General features: G+C 38.4%; 1 protein-coding gene across 1 annotated transcript; it reads right to left on the bottom strand.

The window, feature by feature from the left end:
- Nucleotides 1–1,621: 1,621 nt before the first annotated feature.
- LOC122813230 (prostaglandin E2 receptor EP4 subtype-like) lies at nt 1,622–23,062 on the bottom strand. The gene is made up of 2 exons (XM_044085441.1): nt 21,781–23,062; nt 1,622–3,259 (listed from the first exon to the last, which is right to left on the bottom strand). The coding sequence occupies exons 1-2, from the start codon at nt 22,618–22,620 to the stop codon at nt 2,627–2,629; spliced, it is 1,473 nt and encodes a 490-aa protein (XP_043941376.1). The 5' UTR covers nt 22,621–23,062; the 3' UTR covers nt 1,622–2,626.
- Nucleotides 23,063–23,731: the final 669 nt, after the last annotated feature.

Below are 23,731 nucleotides of genomic sequence, written 5' to 3'. Positions count from 1 at the left end.
TGTGGTCGTTAGCCTAGTAAACACATGTGACCCTATGAACCTATGAGGTGTCTAACTGAGCATCACTGCATGCTACCAACTGAAGTAAGTGTGCCTTTGCATGATTGCAGTATGTAGTCATAGGATCATGCTTATAGGTGCTACCACGAGGTGTCACCTAAATGATGAGTCAGCACCATCTTCCATCCCTTAGGATATGTGCTGACAGTGGCCACTCACTCACATCCTCCCCAGCAAGTTCCATCAGGCAACAGAGGCCAATAATCAAATTCAGGTCACCTGGGCTGTAGTCAAGGCTTTAGTCATCAATGACAGCTGAGCTGACTAGAAGTAGATTTGTTTTCATCAGTTTGAGGTAAGTAGCTTATATCTCTTAAATGGAAGTAAGACTTTGCTAAATTATTTTTTTTAATGCACCAACGTTTAAGTTCCTGCATTTGATTTTTCACAGAGACCATTATCTTAATGAAATGGTAGGCATTCAGGCCAGAATGACAGAATGAAAACAGCCTCATTATTAGAAATAATAAAAAATACTTTTTATTTCAATTTGGTGACTCACTAAGTGGACTTTTTGACAAACCTTTATTATTTTAAGCAACACTGAGTTTCCTTTGTAGCAGACACAGCTCAGATCTATTAAGATAAAAAAATGAATTAGACCATTTTCAGTCATAACCTATTGGACAAGGGTATAAATATTTGTATAGATTAAAGTGTGTGTGTGTGTGTGTGTGTGTGTGTCTGTGTGTGTGTGTGTGTGTGTGTGTGTGTGTGTGTGTGTGTGTGTGTGTGTGTGTGTGTGTCTGTGTGTGTGTGTGTGTGTGTGTGTGTGTGTGTGTGTGTGTGTGTGTGTGTGTGTGTGTGTGTGTGCATACAGTGGTCATGTCCCACCTGCTTCAATGTTGTAATGATTCAAGCAGCTGACATTGTAATCCAGGAGGTCTGGGTTCAAAGAATGTACTTTAGTGCTTTCCCAAGACCTGCATTTTCCTAAAGCTCTTAACTGAAATACCACTTTTCTTGAGTTGTATAAGTATCTATCTGTTCATTTGTATCTATATCTATATGATTCTCTGTCCATCTATCTAGCTATCTATTTGTAAGCTACCTGCTTTTTGTTCACTATTTGGTTAGCTGAAAAGTGAAAAAGCCAGGTAAGCTGACTGAAAATCAGGTGTCTGAAAAGTACCAGCATTTTTGGTGGGATTGCAGAACAGCAGGGATTGGGGAATACTATTCCCCCACTGTGGTGTGATCTTGAAGTTGATATATAGAGTTAGCAGGGAATGTGAGAGGTACCCTCTGCAAAGGAAAGTGTTTTTTTTCTCCAGTGTACTGTGGGTTGGACATTTAAGTTTGATTATGTGAGGTTTGTTTCTATTGGATTTTGAGGACACACACAAGCACATACCAATAATCAGCCTTATACTACGACACTGATAAGATTCTGTTACATTTTGTCAAGAATCAAGAAAAGCACACATAAGCAAATTTCATTTCACTTGTCACTTGACAGAATTGCCAAGATAGTACTGAATAAATATGACATATGAATGTTGCCTTGTGCTTTTAAAGAAGAAAACTGCAGCCATACAAAAGTGACACTAACATTCTACAAACATGTTTTTCTGGTAATCCAGCAGATTTATTACATACCATATTACATCAAAACATGTATTTTGGTTCCTTGCTCTGGAAAAGCAGCAATATTTAAGCAGCCTGCCTGAGGGTGTGATTTGCAATCTAATGTTATGGCACAAAGAACATGTCACACTCCACTTAAGAAAAAAGCACGTGCTTGATCTGCAAAGCTCATGTGAATGGCAAATGACATCATGGCATTCCACAAGAAAATGTGAATGTTATCCAATATACAAAGAAAACTTTATTCTGATATGCATTTTATTTTGTTCAAGCCATATGTACATACCTGGCATTTAATTTAAAAATATAAAAAGAGTTATTCAAAACTTTTCAGACTATATAGGCCAATGTTCACATATGTCTTTTTTTCAACTCAGATCTAGTGTGTCTTTTAGGGTAGAAACATTTTCAAAGTAGGAATGATAAAGTAGTTAGAGTAAAGAATCACCAAATCAATGCCCTGGAGTTTCAATTATTGCCTTGCTCAATGTGTCAGCATATTTCCTATAAACAAATTTCCATGTGAACTGTCCCATGCAGTGGCAACTCTTTGGAACCAAATAGATCCTGCCTCTGTTTATGGATTCAAAAGTCGTACTTATTCATATAATTCTGCCCTGGAAAAACCTAATTTCAGGTCTCTCAGCCTTACCCAGTGTTGATGTATGCCCTTACAGACAAACTAAAGGAACATTGGACATGTTAAGCTGGACTTTTTACAGACGTCATTATTTAATATTGTCTCTAGTATTTTCTTGTGCATTAGGTGAGTAACCCAGAAAACATTCTTTTTTTTTTCTAAATTTCCAGCAGATCACATTTTAAGGCTAGAAGGCAGTTCAAGTACTTCAGGAGATAAAATACTTATTTTATCAGTAGATTTGCAGCAAAAACTTTTGTTGTAAACATTTGATTTGTTAAAGTTTAAATTAATGAAATACACCACATGCATCAAAGCTGTGCAAAAAATGACTCAAAATCAAATGCATTTTTCCAAGGCACTTGAAGAAGATGTGTCCAGGGAGGAGCTAACCACATCAAATGGCTTTTCATTCCTCTCTTGGCCTGATAAATGTGATATAGATGCCTGATGTCCTCTTGTTGGTGTGTCCTGCATTATAGTGCACATTATAGCTTTTGTCTGCTGGTGGGTAGCCAGAGGAGTTTTAGCAAGCCCTGCAGGGCTATCCTGGGGTACACTGAAGGGATGGAAACTGGCTGCCTGTCCTTCTACTTCCCATGGAAAATGTTTTGAAAAGTCAGTAAATGACTTAGTTCTGCTATTAAATTCCTTCTGGAGTTCTTTAGTTTCATCTCGAATCCGTAAGGAGGCATAACTGGTGGTTACACTATTAGCATAGGAAGGGGGAGTCTGCTGTCCAGTCACCCACCCCACTTTCCTATTGTGCCCATCTTTCATGATGCCTACTGTGCGTTTTACTCTCTCACAGCCTTTGATCAGAAGGTTCTTCCTGCATAGAATGTAGACCCATGGGTCAAGGATGGGATTGAAGGAAGCAAAGCGGATTGCTAGAAGATCACCCCGAAAGTCTATCTTCTCCCCTGCTTGTATCTGCATAGGACCATAAAGCTGATTTATAAAAATGCGAACCTAGAAAGAGAAATAATAGTTTATTTACTACAAATTTTGTAATATATATCTGGTTTCAGTAAAATAAATAAATTCTCAGAAAGAAGTACTTAACATCTTTATGTCACAGAAATCTTACACAAGCAGATACATAATGATGCCTCATTATTAGCAAGAAACATCAATAACTAGCAATGATATTTTCTTTAAAATGAAAAAATGTGAATTACTCTTGACAGAAAAAAACATATTATGGTAGCTGCTTCTAGTTTGCCATAATATTTCTGTATTTTATTATTTCAGGATAACTTCCACTTACAAATAAATATTAAGAAGAAACAAATATCTTAAGATTTGATTTTGTTCATCACATATGATGATTACATTCCTTTTACTTTCAACAATAAAGGGAAGATGATAGCTTGACAGATGGAAGGACATAAATGCTATTCTGTCCTTTGAATCTGACATTAAACCAAGGCCCCATCACCCTGAGTTGGTGGCAGTGCAGGTAAAAAAAATCCCACAGCACTGATCAAAGAGAGTAGGGGGGAGTTCACAGTACCCTGGCCAAAATTTTCCCTAGTTAGTATAAATACCACCTAATGTCTCCCCTGAAAAGAGGCCATTCAGCTACTAGGACTAATCCAGTCAACAAAGTACATAAAACGCAATAAAAAATAAACAGCAAACTAAATAAATAAATAATAAACAATTATTTATCCACAATTACGACTTTTATAAAAATATTGGCTGAATGAATTTAAGCAAAGTGTGAACCTTGTAGAGTGAATTTTGATAAATATATGAGTTGGAATACAGAGCAGGAATACACTGCAGTAATTTAAGAGACACAGGAAGAAATGTTACTTCACTTTAAAAGAAGCACTACCCCCTAGTCTTGCACATAATTGATAATGTTCTTGGAATGGACACAGTAATGCATTTAGTCATAGCAATAGGCGATCTTCAAGCAAAATGGAATGCATTTAGAAGTTACCTGTCAAATTGTTAAACAGTCCATAATGCATTAGTGTATGAATGAATGCCATGTAATGTAGTGGTCTCAGAGCACTTTACAGCCTATTTTCTCTTTACTGTGACAATATGAATCAATGCTGCATAGCAAAGTGTTCTCACAGCACTTTGCTGATTATTTTCTCTTTATTTTGACAAATAGCCAAGTGTTTATATTATATTATTTTAGTGGGTATATTGTTCTCCAATGAATACATTTGCATGAGTCAGAAAATCTTTGTAAATGATAGAATAAAGTATACTATGAACTTATACCACCAAAAACATCCATTTGATGTATTAAATTAGAGGCAGTTTATTTAAAAGCAAGGGGTATGAAGGCAAAACCCCAAGTGGGATGGTGTAGACACACCTTACAGCATTTACTTTAAAGCTGTTGACTAAAACCGAATATAAATATACTCAGGCAAAACAGGTTAACTTGGTCTGAGCAGCATACATTTCAAACAACCAGAGACAATTACTTAGGGACGATCACTAACACTTTTAAAATATTAGTAACATTCATCTGATGTATTGCTTGAATAAGAGATTGTGAATTAGTATACATTTTATGAGGTACGAGAAGTCTATAATTCTAATTATTGTCATTATTTTTGTTAGGTGTAATTCAACATCTTTTTCTCTAAAAGCCACCAATTTTAGGAGGAATTAAGAGGGACAGAGCTAAAATATTAATCAAAATCAGGGACAGTTGAGAGGTATGCTGAGCAGTGCAGAAATTCAAACAGACCTGATATTGAAGAAGGAGCGTAAGTGTAGAACACTAACCTTCCTCTAAATTCACAGTAGTTTGGGCATTTGTAAAGTGATTGACATGCAAATCCATTATGCCATGCATAGATGAACAGTGAGTGACAGGTCACCTGCTTGAAGTAATGTATTTGTACATATTGTGTGTCTTGGGCTGTTTCTTATGAATGCTCATTAACACTATTATCTAATAAATATTCATAAAGTGAGACTCCTGGTCAGCTGATGTCAGATGTTAACGTTTCATATTTCTTATTGTTTAGAAAATGCATAGTGATGAAAAACCTACTGCTCTATTAACTTTTTAAAGTGTATTAGGGTAATACATAAAAACAGCTCCTTGCTTTTGTCACTTGATTATTTTTGGTTTTGTCCCTGATTCTTTAGGAAAGTACCGAGAAAGGTGCTGGTAGTTTTGTTGCCATGTGGCCTGTGCCACATACAGATTCTCAAGTGCTGTGGTGGAACACAAACAATAAGAAAAGATGTCAGAACATGCGTCTCAACTGTCCCCACCTTTTTTAGACAACTTCCCTAATTTTGCCTCACATTTTTCTTCCTATACCTCATAAAATGTTTGATTTTACTGGTAAAATATGAAGAATTGCAGTTAGTAATGCCAGACTTTAGAGTTCCATACTAGAGAGTTGAGCGTAGAAGAAACACCTGACATGCAAAATGCTACCATGGAAGAGATAACAGCCATCAACTTCACAGTGGTGGTTGCCCACAATAACATAACCTCATACAAGTGTGACTAGACTAGCAACAGAAGTAGAATGGGTCAATGACCACAACCATTTATATAGAATGAAAACTCACTAATTCTGAATCTGAAAAGGAAAGACAGATCAGATTGACAACCAAGACCACTTCCAGGAAGTGATAACCAAACAGTTTTGCATTCCAGGGGAATGACAGCCCATACTTTTGGCCAGACAGGGATAGATGATCAAAGTCAGTCAACACCCCCAAATTATAAAGATGCTAATATTACAGCATCTTCTGTAGGAGACAAACCAGAAGAACCTATTTTAGTCACTGTTCCACTACAGGAATGCTATAAATACTGCCAGAAAGGTTTTTAAGTAAATAAAACTTGGGCAGGAATACAGTTTTGATTAAGAAATAGTTTAAGTGTGATGAATATGCACAAATGATACTCTTGGTAAATTCACATCACTAATACGATAGCAACAATAAATGCTATTATTATGGAAAAATAAAGTGCTAGTTAGAATGCAATAACTAAATGGAGTTACAATATTAGTTAAAGGACAATACTCCTTACTCCATCTTTATGGTGTTCATTTTACTCTATGTAAGTATAATGGTTGGAGGTATTGTGCATGTCCAGGTCTTGTCCAACCTGGCTACACCATTTGAGGGACAGACATCACGAATAAAAGCTGCTTTGAATAAGGCATTGAATACAAACTCTGCTCTGTGTATATTTATTGATGTTTTAACTGAAATGAGTGCTTATGACAAATACAGAAGCTTTTTGCTATGCTCTAACAGAATTAATCAAGTTACTCCACTTAGACGTATCACTAGCTGTAAGACAGAAGGAAAGGGATGCAGGCTCAGAAATAATTAAATAATTATATTACTTTGAACTTTAGTCTGTAAAGCTTGTGTGCTAAGTTAGGGTTGCCAACTTTCCATGTCAAAAATTCTGAACATGTACATGAAAGCAAAATGCATGTAATTGTGATACATCCCCGGCCCACCATGCAGCCATTCCAGTGTCCCATTACTTAGCTATTTCTCCATTTCTCCAAAGTTGCCATAAACACTGTTCAAAACTTTCAGTGTGAATACTTTCTTCTGCTTTACTTCTACAATGATTACAAACATTTGGATTTTATTATAGCACAAACACTGATAGACATTTGCTAAACAAAGCAATACAGTCTCACAATGAAAATAGACTTAGCATTAAAACCTCTCTGCCTTTGAAACTCACATTCACTGAAACAGCATTGAAACCCACTTCCAAAGAAAATACATCTGGACAGTGGCAGATTAAGTTTACCTTTGGGCTGTTTTCAAATCACAGGCAACTTGCAAACATTTTTAAGACCATGCAAAGTTATTTGATTCACCTTCCTGATTATATTAAATTATAATAATTAAATTATATCCCTTGTATAACACAGCACCACTTATTAGAGCTTGTTTTAAATTTATACTTTTGAACATTTTCCAGTCAGCAATGAAACAAATCATATGAACCAATAATGACAAAACTGCCCAATTCAGAACATTTCAATCATGAAAGGCCACTCAAACATACATATACACACACACACACACACACACACGCACACACACACACACACACACACACACACACACACACACACACACACACACACACACACACATATATATATGCATATATATACATATATATACATGTATATATATATATATATATATATATATATATATATATATATATATATATATATATATATATATATATATATATATATATATATATATATATATATATATATATATATATATATATATATATATATATAAATATATAAATACAAAGTATTTATGTATCTGAGTTTTATATTTACATGTGTTGCTGTGGCAGTGGCATCACTGCTGATGTACAAGATTTTTGTAATAAAATACCTTGACTCTCTCCATATGGTTCCTGCTTGTCTAAAAGAGTTGTTGGTATCCTACCAACCCATCTGAGTACTTGAAACAGCTGTCAGGGGGTCACTGGTGATTCCTATGGTGGGAGTGGAAAAATCTGGTATGCAGGCACTTTTACACCCTCGCTAAATATTTAGCCATTTGTTGATTTTATTGATATTTTAGTATTTGCACATTTTAAATACTTGTGTTAACTAAAAACACATCAGTAAATTATGATGGCAAAAAACAGTACTAAGTTTAATACTGATAGCTGCTAATGAAAAAATAACATGGAAACAGAAACTGGGAGTTAAGTCCAAGATGCCAAAAAATAATAAAGTTAGTGGATGAAATTTAAGAAATTAATTGTAAAATAATGGTGTGTAAATTCTGACAGAAATATAGATGTGTCTCTAGTATAAATAAATACTATTTACAAGATGCAGGTCTGGCAGTGTGAAAGATGAAACTAGTATAAAAGGGGAAATCTGGGTCCCGGCATGTAGCTCACAAGACATTCCCCTGCGAGCTACATCACCGAAACCAACTGGCTGCAGCAGCAATTTGCCGTAGAGCAATACGACTGAACAGCATAGCCGCTGCAGCTGTACACTATGCACAGTAATTGTACAACTGGTGGCGATCCTTACAGACAGCTGCCCGGCTGTATTCTAGCAGGGACGGCCATACTAGATGTGTACCACATTCCGTATTCTCATCAATGGGATCACTATCTGTTGTGTGTTTATACTCCTTGACCTTTTCTAGTACTTTCAGCAGAATTATGTGTCATTATCTTAATTCATTTTAAATGTGCTGTATGTTGTGGACAATTGATATTATTCAGGAACACTCTTCCCATATTTTGACAACCCAATTAGCTGATAAAACAAAAGACATTTTACCATTTGATTTTTAATCCATGTGTCTTGTTTGTCAAAACTTCATAGATAATTACAATATGCCACTTAAAATAAATAAATGATCAAATAGATTCTGGATATATCTAGAAGAATTATAAAGCTATTGTTAGTATCATTTTAATCAATTCTGGTGCCATGTGCTTTATCCAGTTATAAACAAAAACACATTAAAATGAAGGATCACATTTTGCTTTTAAAATACAAGCAGGTTATTTTTAATAATCTGCTAAGGGAACAATATAAAAGCAAACTAAGCTCATTAGCCAAGTCACAAAAGGTAATTAAATCAAATTGAATTACTTCTTGTAACTTGGCCAGTGAGCCTGTTTGCTTTAATATTTTGGTTTTATTGGGAAGTTTGGTTCTTGTTTAGTTACTAGGACAACAGGTTATAAGGTATGTTGTTATAAGATTTAAGAATTTATGCATGCTTTAAAAACAATCTGTATCTAATATGTATTTAAGGAGAACTCTTGTAGCAGCATTCACAACATTTGACCTTCACCTTCCCATCGCTGGTCAACAACTGGCCAGAACTGTATTCAGCTAAAGCTCTACCCCTCAGCCCCCTCCCACATTTAAGTTTGTATCAGTTTTGTACTATCATTTCTCCATCCTTGCTTGGTTACTTATTAATAATACTGCAACAGTCTCACCCTCTGAGATCTACTGTTAAGTTAAATAGATTGTTGTTGTTGTCTTTCGGCTTTTCCCGGTTAGGGGTCGTCACAGCGGAACTATAGTCCGCTAATGATTGGCAGTAGATTTTCAGAAACGCTGAGGTGCCAGCTTGACGTTCAACCTTCAACGAAGGCATGCCCATTTACGCATGTCTTTTGAACGCCCACCCAACCGTGGGGAGGACATGCAGACTCCACACAGAAGGCACTCCCCGCACTCCAGCCGAGAATTGAATGGGAGAACCTCTTGCTGTGAGGCAACAATGCTACCGCTGCACCACCACGGAAGTTGTTAAGTTAAAAAGATTACAGAAGTTATTTCCAGAACAGAAATCCATGTCTGAAGTAACATTACTGTGTGAAGTGAGTGTACCATGACAGTGAGGTACTGAACCAAGAACAGCAACACCAAAGGCGATCATGGATGGGATAAAAGGCTTAAAAAAATACAAACAGCTTCAGAAAAGTGATGTTAACAATGACATAACTAGGCTGAAGTAAGACCTTCAGTGAATTTAATAAAGAACATTTTGCAATCATTCTTTTCTTTGTTGTAACATTTTGGAAGCTGCATTAGTGAATGCACTTACCTAGCTATAACAAATGATCTTATAAGCAACCATACGTAAATAAATAAGACTGTTTTGTTAGCTGAAAAAAATCTTAACCATATGCTTGCATATTTTATAAAATGTCTCAAACACTGCCCATCAAAGCATATCTTTGTTCCGTTATACAGCAACATCAGTCATTTCTGACATTTTACTGCATTATTTTTAAAATTTGCTGTGCATATTCTAAAAGCTTTTTTGAGTATTATTCAATTAAAACGCAAAAATACATTCAGGTATAAACATGGTAATACTGTGTAGTTAATAGTTTACTGAGACCCTCTGCTGTGGTAAGTTTAGATATAATTTATCTGGTAGTATCTGAAGCATTAACCAATTGAATGTTAAACTGACTTTTTTGATACTGATTATTTAAAAGCTTAGCTTCTTCCAAATGTTGATTGTCTGCATAAAGCAAAATGCTTTTCAATACTAATGCCAACCCTGAGATGTGACAACCTCAGAGTTTTTATATTTAGTTAAAAATATCAGGGCTGCAGCCACCCAGTATGGAACAGTTGATGTTTTAACTACTCCAACATTTTATTACTGTGTTAATGTTAATCCAGCCATCTGATGTATTCAAAAATTACTTGGTTTGTTCAAATTCTATATTTTCATTTCTATTAGAATTGAAGAGAAACATCAGAGTTTGAGCTTGTGACACTTGCTATTTTTTTGCATATCTTTGATGTTTCTGGTTCTGAGTTTGTGGCTTGTGTTTAGACAGAATAGCTGTGTAGGAGTTAAAACTTACTTGTTTCTTTTTTTAAAATTCAAGTGTTATTTGGAGTGCTGCAGACAAGCGGTGGGAACACTGGTTTTGCTCACATGGTATATGGATTTTCTCTGAAGTTGCGTGGCTATGAAGTTAGCATAATTAAGTTAAGAGGTGTGTGTGAGGAGTAAAGTCCCCACTGATGGAGTGTGTGGGAGCTTGCCCTCCCTGCAAAAACACGTATTTGGTTTGTTTTAGTGAATACTATGCTTATACTACATGGATGCTTTTTTATCAGTTCAGGGTGATCTAATGTATACCTGTCAACTGTACAGACTTTTGCAGAATGTCCAGATTTTCACTTCATATTTTAGTCCATTTTTCATAAAATTGTTATTATTTGGCAAGTTAGTGCCAAATCATCAAAAGGTGAACTCAGAAAATAGTGACAGACATTTGAGTTTCAGGCTTCATACTCTTCAGAAATTTCATACTAATGCAAAACCTTTTAGTCTATCAATGTTCTAAGGTTGTCAGAGCAATATTTAAAACTTGTCTCTATTTTTTGGGCCTTTGTCCCCCTTTTCTTAATGGTTTTATCCAGATTTCTTGTTCTAAGAGGTTGAGAGGTACAATGTTTGGTCATAGGTCTGTTTAATCACTTGTAAAAAATAAAATAATAAAACAATAACATAAAATAAAAATAAGATACACATAATAATGGAATCTGCCATATTCTTTGCTGAAGAACTATCACCCCTTCAAGGAACACATTCCTGTGTGTGATTGTACATTTACTCCTGTACTAATATTTATAAAATAAAATAAGAGACATATCAAAATGCATGCTTTTGGTCTTCTGTTCTCTGATCCCAGTGACATTTTCTGTCTTATTTTGGACATTTTATAAATATTAGTAAAAACTTATATGAGTTAGGGGGAGGTTCCTAACTCAATATATTCCTATGCTATATAGTATGCTACCACTACAGGTCACATGAAGTATTACTTCAGCTATCTTTAGGTTCATATGTTCATATGTAGGTACTAGGCTATCTGCCCAAGGGCATTTATAAGGCTAGCCAGAGTGTGTCGGCTTTCGCTGCTCCATTGATTAATTAACTGATCCTCTGTCAAGCAAAGCCAATGAAGTGATCCCAGGGGTGTATTTTCTGTTACCCATCCACACATTAAGGTTTCTCTTGAAGAGTGTTAGTGAGGGGCTCTGCTTAATGTAGTTTAGAATTATGTTCCAAAGTATGGGGAGTCTCTGTGACAGGAATCTATCCCTCCAGCATGTTCTATTTATTGTTGTGGTGAGGTTTAGCTCACTAGAGCTTGTGGCTCGCAGTGACTTGGATTTCTTTAGGTGGAGCATGTCCATCAATTCTGAGTAGGACATGGCTTTGTAAGTCAGGCAGAGATCACCTCTGAGTAAGCAATATGCCACTGAGTACAGCCAGAGTTTTTTCAGTCGGGCTGCATAGGACATATTTTTGAGGCCAGTAATTTTCTTGGTGAGGTACTTTTGTGGTCTCTCCAGCTGTTGGAAGTGTCTTGTGAGATACATCCCAAATGGGGCATTGTACTCTATTATGGGTCTGATGAGTGATGAGTAGAGGGGCACTATAACCTCTTTATTTCTAGATGTGAACCCTTTAGAAATTAGATGGATCACATAGAAGGATTTCCTAACTACTTTGGCAATATGATTGTCAAAGGAGAGATTACTATCTACCTGAGTCCCCAGATCTCTTATTACCTGTTCTGTATTAAGGGGGCTGCCACCTATGTGGTAATTCGTGGGTGTTTTGTTTTTCCCAAACGGGATGACTATGCATTTTTTGGCATTTAGCTTGAGGCCATGACTTTGACACCAGGTGTCCTTCTCAGTAAGGCCCTTTTGGAGGATGTCCGTGTCAGCTAGACAGTCAATTATGGCTCCCAGTTTGCAGTCATCTGCAAACTTGGTTAACCATAGTCCTCCTGTGTTTGCCTGTACTTCTGAGAAGTATGTGATGAACAATAGGGGTCCCAAGACCGAGCCTTGCAGGACACCACTTGTGACTGGTTTAGAGTCGGACCTGGAGCCCGCTATTCTTACCATGTGAGTTCTGTCTGTAAGCCAGTTAGCAACCCATCTCATGACGTAGGGGTTTATGTTCAGGATGGTGAGTTTTTCTGTAATACCCAAGTGGGGAATGGTGTTAAAAGCCTTGGCGAGGTCAAGGTCGGCTGTGTGAACAACCTTTCCCTCGTCTATGGCATTGGTGACTGTCTCGAAGAAGTCAACCAGGTTTGGTAGGCATGATCTGCCATTAACAAAGCCGAACTGGGTCGGGTCAAGTATTTGGAGGTTCTCAATGTCTTTGTTAATGAGTTCCATGATGATGCGCTCCATAGCCTTGCAAACCAGGCTAGTCAGGCTTATAGGGCGATAGTTACCAGGGTCAGTTGTGGCCCCTCCTTTGTGGAGTGGAATAACCGTTGCTGTGCACCATTCTATGGGCACATAGCCTGTGGAGAGGCTGAGGTTGAACAGTGTGTTTAGGCAGGGGGGGTAGTTCATTCTGTAGTTCATGCAAGACGCAGCCTGGAACACCATCTGGCCCCATTGACGCTGTGTTTTTGGCTTTTGAAAGGGCTATTTTCACCTGTGCGTCTGTGATTTCCAGGACACTACACTTTTCCGGCATTGTTATCGGCCCTTTTGGGGATGAGAAGGGGTGAGGTTTGCACTGAATATATCTGCTAGCATGTTGACAATATCAGTAGGTTCAGTACATTTTGTGCTATTTTGCACTAGTTCAGTGCATATCTGCGAGTTGCCACTTAGATTCTTAACATAGCCAAAAAGGCTTTGTGGTTATCTTTTGAATCCTTGGCTATTTTTCTTTCAAAGTTAGCCTTGGATGATTTTATGAGGGACCTTAGTTTCTTACTGATATTGATCAAGGATGTCTTTCCTTCTTAGGATTTGCTTTTTTTCTGAACTACTTTCCTCTTTCTATTGTATAACCTGTTTATGGCAGGGGTCCACCAAACTGGTTTCCTTCTCTTAGAGGAGTGAGTCTTAGTTTTGCTAGGGATGGCACAATACATGCATCCTTGTAGGTGCTCATAGAGTGCATTTATAAAGGTTTCTGCATCTTTGGCAGTGTTATCCTTTAGCGTGGGGGCTGTGAAACTTGTCGCCGCTGTCTTAGGTAAGGTGAAGTTTGCTTTAGGAAAGTTTTTTACTGTGGTTTCCTTAGTTGGAGGTGGTGGTGGGGTGTGCACATGCAGAGTGATTAGTTTATGGTCTGATCTAACAAGTGATGGGTTGACCTCTGGTGTGGGACACCTGTCGTCTATGTTTGTAATGATCAGGTCCAATATGTTTTCACCTCTGGTAGGGAGTTTATCAGCTGATCCAGGGTATTTGAGTTGATGAATTCCAGGAAGCGCTGGGCCTGGGAGTTTGTACACGAGTAGTTTTCCCAGTTAATGGTAGAGTAATTAAAATCGCCCAATATCAGGGTGTTTAGTAGGGCCTTCATGTTTTCCAGTGCCTCCAGAAAGGTGGAGTGGTGGTCCTGGGTCATAGAGGGTGATCTGTAGCAGGCCACAATTTGCATTGCAGATTTTCCTGATGTTAGTTGCACATGGATGATCTCAGAGGTATCATGCTGCACCACTAACCTGGAGGTGTAGGTATCCTTGATGAATATGGATACGCCCCCACCTTTTGTGTTTCGGTCCATGTTCTGTGGCCGAAACGTGTGGTATGAGTTGTAGCCCGGTAGTGCTGGGGTGCTGTCTGGAACCTTGAACCAGGTTTCAGTTACTGCACAGTTGTCGACATTCTCCATACTGAGGAGTGCTTCAAGTGTGTGCATTTTGAGATTTAAACTCCTGGTGTTGAGTAGCATAACCCTCAGTTTTTTGTTAATTGTGCTGTTTACGGAGGTGAGCTTGACTTTTGAGTCTTGCCTAAAAAAGGCAGTATGGGGGCAGCAAGAGCCTTGGCCAGTATTCGAAAGCCTAGGGGTGACAGGTGCAAGTCTTCTTTTGTGAAGCAATGCGGCTTGTCGAGCATGTCGTCCCAGGCTGACAGACACTGGATCCCCTTTGAATGACACCAGAAGTTTCGTCAATTGTTGAAATTGATCATTTTTTCTTTATACTGAGGTATCATTCTTGGTGAGGGCAGGATGCTATTCAGGGTCAGGCTCATACCAGCCTGGGCTACATGATCAGAGAACTCTTCCATGTCTCTTTTCATGTAGTCCAGGGAGGTACATCTCAGGTCATTCACACCAACACGAACAATGACAGAGTCATATTTGTACTTGTTCTGGAGTGACCTGAGTGCTTGTGTTATGTGGCTGATTCTGGCTCCCGACAGGCAGCTAACAGTAACCTTCTGCTTGTCCAGCCTAGTGAGTAGGATGTCAGTTTGCCTGACTATAGAGTCACCTATTACTAGAGTGTTAGGTATGTTATTTCACCTTAAGGGCTGTGATTGTGCAGCATACCGATTTTGTGTTTTATGTGTTGTCTGGTTTGTGACGGGAGGTGCGGGTTGTTTGGGTGTCTGCTTTGGAGGTCTCTGATGCTTTTGCAAGTTTTTATTTAGAGCCTTTGAGTATGATTTTGTGTATTTATGTGTATTTTTTGCCAGTGATGGTTTAGTAGGTCTATGTGTGGCTGGAGGTGTGGTACAAGTGTTAACCTTCTCCTCTTGACTGTCTGTTCCAGTCTTGGGTGGAGACAGCTTAGCATCCAGTTTGGCTGTATAATTGCATCTCTCGCATATGTTAGTGTTTTGTGGTAGGTGGATAGGGCTGTCTGTGTACATGAGGCAGTTGTAACATTGCCTCAGGATACCCAAATTCACCAGCTGGACTGGAGAGTACACCTTTAATTGCCCTTTGGTCATGCCTGAATAGTAGGGTGAGTTGCTTAGTCGCTTGGGTGGTGAGGGGTGAATAAAGAGCCTTGCTCTGCTGGGCAATCAAGTGTCAGGGTATATTAGTGCTTGCTATTAGGTCTGAGCAAGTGCTGGGCTGTAGGATGCTTTTTGAGTGCTTAGGTTGAGAGTTAGACTAGTTTTAAGGGAAAAACTGAAGCGGAGACTTAGGGTAGCCGGGAATAATTTAACCCTAGCTAACTGGCACTGCCCGACACACAAAACCGTGCAAACACAGTTTTTATAGCAGGGAAATGAAAGAGATAGAAATTAGCCCCAAATGGCCAATAAACTACTAACTTCTGGGCTGGAACCACTCCTCCAGGGACAGATAGGCTGCTCAAAGCTCCCCTCTCTCACAGGTGAACAGAGAAACTTCCTTCTATCCAAGTAAGATATGGGCAACTCAGAAACTTGTAACACAGCCCTGAATTCAGCACTAGCCTGAAAACTGGACTACACTAGCTTAGAAAGGTGGGAAACAACGAGTTTTTTTGTTTTTTTTTAAAAAGATAAGGCAAAAACAGTAAAAAATACACTTAAAACAGCTTTAAACAACTACAAATGATCAGAAAAGGCTATCACACTTTAGTGTGTAGCCAACAACAGTTAAAGAAATTATTTAAACAAAAAATGACTTTTTAAAAATGCAGGCAGTTAAATAAGTACAATATGTGAAAAGAAAACAAGCTTTTGAATCACAATAAATGCTGGAAAATCAGCGTTTAGGCAGAAAACAGTTAAGTACAGCAATAAAGTACAAAAAACTGATACTTAATCACTCCAAAGTCTCTCTTTTAAGGTAGAAGGCTTGTATCAGTATAAGGCTTTCTAGTGCTTCCCAGTAGGTTAGTTACAGGAAAGATGGGAAACAAGTACAGATGTGGTCTTTTAAACCAGAAAGTTGAAAGAGATGGACAAACTGTCCAAATGGTCAATAAACTACAATTTATGGGCCAAGAACCACTCCTCTTGTGGTAGACAGGCTACCTAGTGCTTACCACTCCCACTGATAAGCTAGAAGGCTTTCTTCCAAAATAGAAAGGCTTGCGGGGCTCAGAAGCTTACCAACAGTCCTGGATACAGCAAGTCTGTATCTGGACTAGGCTAGTAACAGGAAAGGTGGGAAACAAGTGCAAGTGCGGCTTTTAAACCAGAAAGTTGAAAGAGATGGAAAAAAAACTGCTCAAACAGTCAATAGCTACAATTTCTGGGCCAGGGACCACTCCTCTTGTGGTAGATACTTGATGCTTACCACTCCCACTAATAAGCTAGAAGGCTTCCCTCCAACACGGAAAGGCTTGGGGGCTCAGAAGCTTACAAAGAGTCCTGGATACAGCAAATATGTTCCTGGGCTAGACTAGTAACAGGAAAGGCAGGAAACAAGCGCAAACACATCACTCATTACTCATTAGACCCATTATAGAGTACAATGTCCCTTTTGGTATGTACCTCACAAGACATCGACAACAACTGGAAAGGCCGCAGAAATACCTCACAAAGTGGATTACCAAACAGATGCCCTTCGCAGACTGTCTCAAAAAACTTCAGCTTTACTCTGTCACATATCACCTACTCAGAGGCAATCTCTGCCTAACATACATAGCTATGTCAAACCCAGAGCTGTTGGACATTCTCCACTTAAAGAAATCCCACTCTCTCCGAGCTACATGCTCTAAGGACTAAACCTTGTCACCACAATAAACAGAACATGCTGGAGGGATAGATTCTTGTCCTGGAGACTTCCCATATTCTGGAATAAACTACCTATCTATATCAAACAAAGCTCCTCATTAGCACTCTTCAAGAAAAATCTTGATGATTGGAAGGGAGATAGGAAATTCACCCCAGGGATCACTTCTGTGGCTCTGCTTGACAGGGGCACCGGAAAATAATTTTCTTGGGTGGCAAAAGCCAGGGTACCATTTGGCTAGGCTTATATAGGTCCTAGGGCCAATAGCCTAGTACCTACCTATGAACCTATGAACCTATACATGGTAGCTAACTATATAAGGAATTTCTTGTAACCGGTGGAAAATAATTTACAATAACAGCAAAGCAAGGTCTGTTGAATTGCAGAATAAAGTCATTTCACTACTTAAGTTCCCTTGCAGTAACTGATGATATGACCCAGTATTTATTTAGTTATAATCTAGGCTCAAGGTACTTGGCTTTTATATCTTTTCATCATTTCATTTATGGACCATACCACATAGAGGATGGGAACTGCATACACTGAGGAACTACTGCTGACTCTTAATTCTGTTTTTTTTAGGCAAAGTTCTTAAAGTTATGGAGCAAGGATTGTCCTGTTTCTGCACTAATTGTGTAGTTATACACACTTCTCCATTATCTGTAGTTTACTTTTGAGTACATTGTAATGTATCGTAAAATATATCATCAGCAGTTAGCTCTAGTCTTACAGAACTCACAGTTCAGGATTACTCAGTGCTGCATACAATTCTGTGACCTATGAACTTAATTACTGACCAAAAGACCAGCTCTCAAACATTACCTCCATTTGTTTTCTATGTGCTGCAGGGCAAACTAGGCCCCATGACTGATGTTTTATTACACCCATCATTATTAGATGTGTGGGAGAAGCTATTTCAGGCATAATAAAATATTTAACATGTTGCCAGAAGCATTCATAACCTATACAATACTTCAAATGTAGGAGATGAGATAATATTTGAGCTGTAACATACACTCTTATGAGTTATTTTCATTTTTTTCAGTATTATGGCTCCATTTACTTCATTATCTTAAAAGTTAATTCTCAAATGTGTTTTTTATTTGCTTCAATGACTTAAGGAACCCTCCAATTAAGACCTATGCTAGTAGCAGGCAGTAACCCTAATGCAAACAATTTAATAACTGTAGTAATGCTGAAATGAGTTACTGTGGTGGTGGTGCTGTGGTAGCATTCTCACCTCGCAGTTAGACGTTGCACGTTCAATTCTCAGTTAGAGCATCTTCCGTGTGTTGACATGCATGAATGGGCATTCCTTCGCTGCAGGTTGTGTGTTAGGCCTGGCAAGCCAGCATGTAAAACTCTACTGCCAATCATTAGCGGACCGTAGTTCTGCTGTGGCGACCCCTAACCGGGAAAAGCCGAAAGACAGTAGTAATGCTGAAATGAGTATCAATGGTAATAATATTAGAGCAAATTAAGGAGAACACAAAAGATATCAGCTACCTGTGTGGCTAATTGTTTAATAACAAATTAGTGTAGTACTTCCAAAATTCTTAGATAGCATAAAGGAGAAATTATATTATTTTGGAACTAGACATTTCTTTTCAAAACTTCCCCAAAACCTTTTTAAATAATTATAAACACACCTAGTCTTGGAGTGTGTGTTTTCCTCACAATCAGTTTCATAGTTGAGAAACCTATTTGTTTCTTGCATTCCATGCCTACACATCAATAGTTTTTATATCTAACAGTTATATTAAAGAGTTAGTGGAGAAAAAGGATTTACAGTTTTTGAGGGCTATTCTAGTTTCTGTTTATGCAAGTAACTTCTTTTCAGGGTGAATTTATTCTTCAGGTCATAAGACAATATTTTAAAGGCTATCCCTTATGATTTAACATTAGAATAGTAGAAAAATAAATGTTGAGAAAGAAGGAAGGATGCAACGACTATTACACACCATCCTACAGAAAAGCTAAGCAAATATTCAGATTTTAGCACAGTTGTGAAATCATGTCATTTCCAAGGTTTACTTCAGGTCCAGAAATCAGGCATTTTGATGAGGCAATCTGATAAATATTTACGGGAAATGTAGATGATGAATGAGACTGTTAACTACCACTATCTGATTCCCACAACACAGAAACTGTGCTGGGAACAGTTAGGGACATAGCACTCCAAGAAAATCAGGCAGAAAGAACCGTAAACAGGTATGTCGAGATGTAGATAAGACGTTGGCAAACTGTTGGGATAATGGTAGACATACATACATACACAGGAAACTGGCAAAACATTTTGTTTACCATGACAAAAAGACAAAGAAAGCATCAAATTAAGTGCAAGGGGCAGGATCAGAAACTTGAGTGAGAGGTAAGCAAACCACCAGAATCATCAAATGACACTGTAGGCAAGGGGACAAGGGGAAGCATACCACACAATTGTCCAGAGTTTCGCAGAATGTCCGCGTTTTGCATCACATTTTTGGTGTGCTCCTCATAAAAACTGTGGTTATCTGGATTTTTGTGGACTGAATTCACTAAATAATGGGAGGCATTTTAGTAACAGAGATAACACAACTGAAATTGGGATCTTTAGAAAAGGGAAGCAGCAAATACATAAGAAAAAATGGGAATTGTGAGAACAATATATGCAGAGAAGAGGTTTAAAGGAATTTAGGATTTGAATGAGCTGTATAATACTTAACTGACAATGAGTGGTTAGATTATAGGTGATGTATAATGTTTGCAACTACAGTTGTTTCAGTGATGTCTGTGATCCATAATGTTTACAACTTAAGTGGCATCAATGTTTGTTTTTCATTTGTATAAATGTAAGACTGCCTATGTCATATGTGATAATTTAATAAAGATTTTTTTGTAAAAAAAAATAATGACAGGCATTTGATTTTCTGTTTTCATATCAAATGCACAATAACACAAGCCATTTTTTAGCAACTTTCTAAGTTTAAAAAGCAAAATGTAAAATGTGTTCCTATTTTGGGGCTTTGTCATAGATACACAAATTAGTTCTAAGCTAACTGCCCTTGTGGGTAATTTAAAGCCAGTTACCCCATGTGAGAATTGAACCCTGCACCTTGTGTCTGTAAGGTAAACACTTTGACTATTATGCCAACCTCCCACCATTATTACCAATGCCCCCTATTATTTTGGCTGTGTCCAGACTTTTTGTGATAAGAGGTTGAGAGCTATGAGGGGAAGGGAGCAGAAACCAAGTGAGACGAGGTGATATCAGTGTCTTTGTTTTACCATCAGCGATGCATGAAAATCACGTGACAGTAACTCCCAGAACAGAGCTATAAATTTTAGCTACAGGCCAGCTTCCGTAACCGAAAGGTGCTGTTCACAGTAAGTGGTGCTGAAACAAGGCTTTTAGTCGACGAGTGAGAAAGGGCACATATTTGTTTCATGCGCACTTATTGCTGTATTTAAAAATGGGCCATTTTACGAGGAAGTGTGTTTATTACAATCGAAAGAAGAAAAACGTCACTTTCGAAATAGGATATTATTTTCTGTATGAAATACTTTGACTCACTCTAGGTTTAAAGGGAAATACAACTGAGTAATGAATCTTCAGGTCAGCTGGTGTACTGGTACATTCCCCTTCCCGTTGCACAATGTGAGTAATACGCAACAAGCACTGCACAGCCGGTGGAAGTTTTTACGCACTACTTTAAGCCAGCAGTCGGCATACCTTTACAGGTTAGTTAGGTGCCAGCTGCCTGTCTTTTTTCATTAGTCGACAGTCTCTGGCTTAGTTATTGCACGTGTCCGTTATCTGACCAGTAACTGTAAGGTAAAACAGGGGTGGACCAGACATTATATTCCTCACGTCTGTTGGGTGGAGCTGTACTTTTAAAATTCACAGCATCGTCAGAACCTATTAGTGGGATGGAAAACTCATAGGTGTTCCAGTGCCCAACCTTTGTCTTTGGTTAATGAACCTACAAATGGGACACAGTTTTCCCAAGTCTTATTACAAGGTATTTGCTTTATTCTCTCCATCCTTTTAAGCTGTATGCTGCTTACTGCATGTTTCACAAGTGTTACAGACTAAATAAACTTAGGATAAAGTGCTGTCTAGTAAGGGCAAGAACACTAAATCGGGATCCTAACTAGCATTAAGTGCAGTATATCTCAAAGTGCACCACACAGCTTTGTACTTAAAAAATGTACTACAGAGAGAAGAGAGTTTTGCACAATGACCAATGGCATTTCGCGTTTCAAGCTATGTTGCAAGACTTATTAATAGCCTTGCTTTGCTTTATTTATTTTAACGATAAGTGAACTTGGCAACATGTCTTAGTTACAGTAATTAAAAAAAAACATTAAACACCTCATGTTGCTATTAATTCCACTGCGTTTTGTGCACAGTTTCAAGTATGATTAATAGTCACACATTTTTGCTAGTTTGTCAAACATTGTGCTGATTAAAGTTTAAGAGTTAAGATTGGAGTATAAGGCAGAAGAAAGCACTGAAAGTGAATACTCACCACCAAAGGAATAGAACATACGAGGAACACAATTGTCATGAATATCAACAACCAGAACATCTGAATCTCTGCTGGTGAAGTACCTGATGTAAGCCGGGGAAAGCGGCGGACACACCGTGAGGTGCCTTGTCTGGACCCTTCGGCACGTACTAGCTGCGTCCTCTGGCTCATCTGCACTAGAGAGCCACAAACTGCTAGGTTGCAAAACACTGTCACAGCAATGAGGATGAGCATAAAACTGCCATACAGATAAGAATAGGATGCTGAAACTGAATCTGTGGCTCTCCAGTCCAAAAAACACCACGTGCCAGGAAAATGCCGCACATGTCTCCCAATTCCGAAGCTGGGCATTATACAAAGTACCAAGTTGAAAAAGTAAGCTCCCAAAAGTGAAAGTCTGGCTAGTGTTCGGTCCACATGGTGCGAGTAAAAGTAGGCGTGGTTGATGGCCAAATAACGCTCAATAGCCATTGCACAAAGAATGGTCATACCGGCAGAACCAAAGAAGAGCATAGAGAAAGAGAAGAACTGGCATAGAAGCTGTCCTCCTGGCCACCTGTTGGCTATATAGGTAGCAATAACAACTGGGCTAGTGAAGCATGTCCCCAAAAGGTCCGTGATGGCTAATCCGCAGATCAGGGTATAGAATGTCGTTTCCTTTTGTTCCTTCTTAGATGTACAAAGGACCACTATAGCAATGAGGTTTCCAATGACCCCAAATGAGAACATTGTAGCCGATGTGGCAACCTGACTTGATCTGAGGCTAAGCGATGGGGTAGAGGTGTTGTTAGCTGGAAAGTTCAGCTCCCAAACAGTTTCGTTCAAGGAACACGGTTTCATAACTGGGACAATTATTCTTTCTGTACCCCTAGTGAAGTTAAGTATGCCCAAACATTGCCAAAGGCAGCAGCCAGGGGCAGTTCGACTTATCTTGTTCGCTGATTTGATCCCAACTTAGGCAATAAGTGCACAAAAACAATAGTATTTGATTACTGGCTAATGAGAAAAAGTAGTAATCAAACGTTAGTCCACTTGCGCATACGGTAATGCCATTTTACTTAGGACTTGCACAGACTGAAGAACAACTGAGTCAATATTCAGGTAACAAGTTAATACCTTTCGCCTGCAGATATAGGGCAGGAAGTACACCCGAACTTAAAATGGCTCAAAAGTCAGTTTTTCTGTTGTCGCTGTTCACTTCTCTGTAATGACATTTATCCTAGTTTTTCATGCATGCACTATGCATCTGATTTAGGCTTTTCTTCCATGCATATAAAACTACTCAACAGTTCAGGAGGTAATGCTGATCTTAGAACCTCACGGTTCCCTTTAAACTACTGTACACGAGCGTCACCCTGCATGAAGTGACGTCCCTCAATCTCTGCCGTAGGACCAGGAGCTATTGTAAATAGGGGGGGGGTTAGTTCCGGTGGTGCACTGTCTGCTTACTGTATGTTACTGTGCAATTAGTCCGCTAAAATCATACATCAACAAGTTACAGATGCAAGCGAGGTCGGGGAAACAACTGGTAGTAACCGTAAACTGAGTATAGGATATACCTTTGCTGATACAACTGCCGCCTATTTTGCAGACAAAGCAAACTTAAAATAATAATTTCTCAGTGCAGAATGTTTTGAAAATCATTAATTTATTGAATCGTTACATTTAAAAATAAACCTAAGCAGTGATGAGCCTGAAAAAAGAAAAGAATGCTAAGGCGACTCCACAAGTGACCTGTTAAATTAATACTTCAAGATTTAAGATGCCAGTAGACAGATGCACTTCTGACTTAGAACAACCTTTTATGCGCTCAAAGGAATGTGTGTGTGTGTGTTTATCTATATCTATTTATATCACACACACACACGCATATCTGTCTTCTCTCTCTCTGTATGTATAAATATGTATGGGACTATAATGTAATGAACTAGAAACCCTGACGTAATAATAT

Source organism: Protopterus annectens, chromosome 10.part0, assembly GCF_019279795.1.
Source record: "Protopterus annectens isolate FY-2018-M chromosome 10.part0, PAN1.0, whole genome shotgun sequence".
In the NCBI taxonomy this organism is placed as follows: Eukaryota; Metazoa; Chordata; order Ceratodontiformes; family Protopteridae; genus Protopterus; species Protopterus annectens.
Note: the sequence above shows the minus strand (reverse complement) of the source record. Positions and strands in the feature narration are given on the sequence as shown.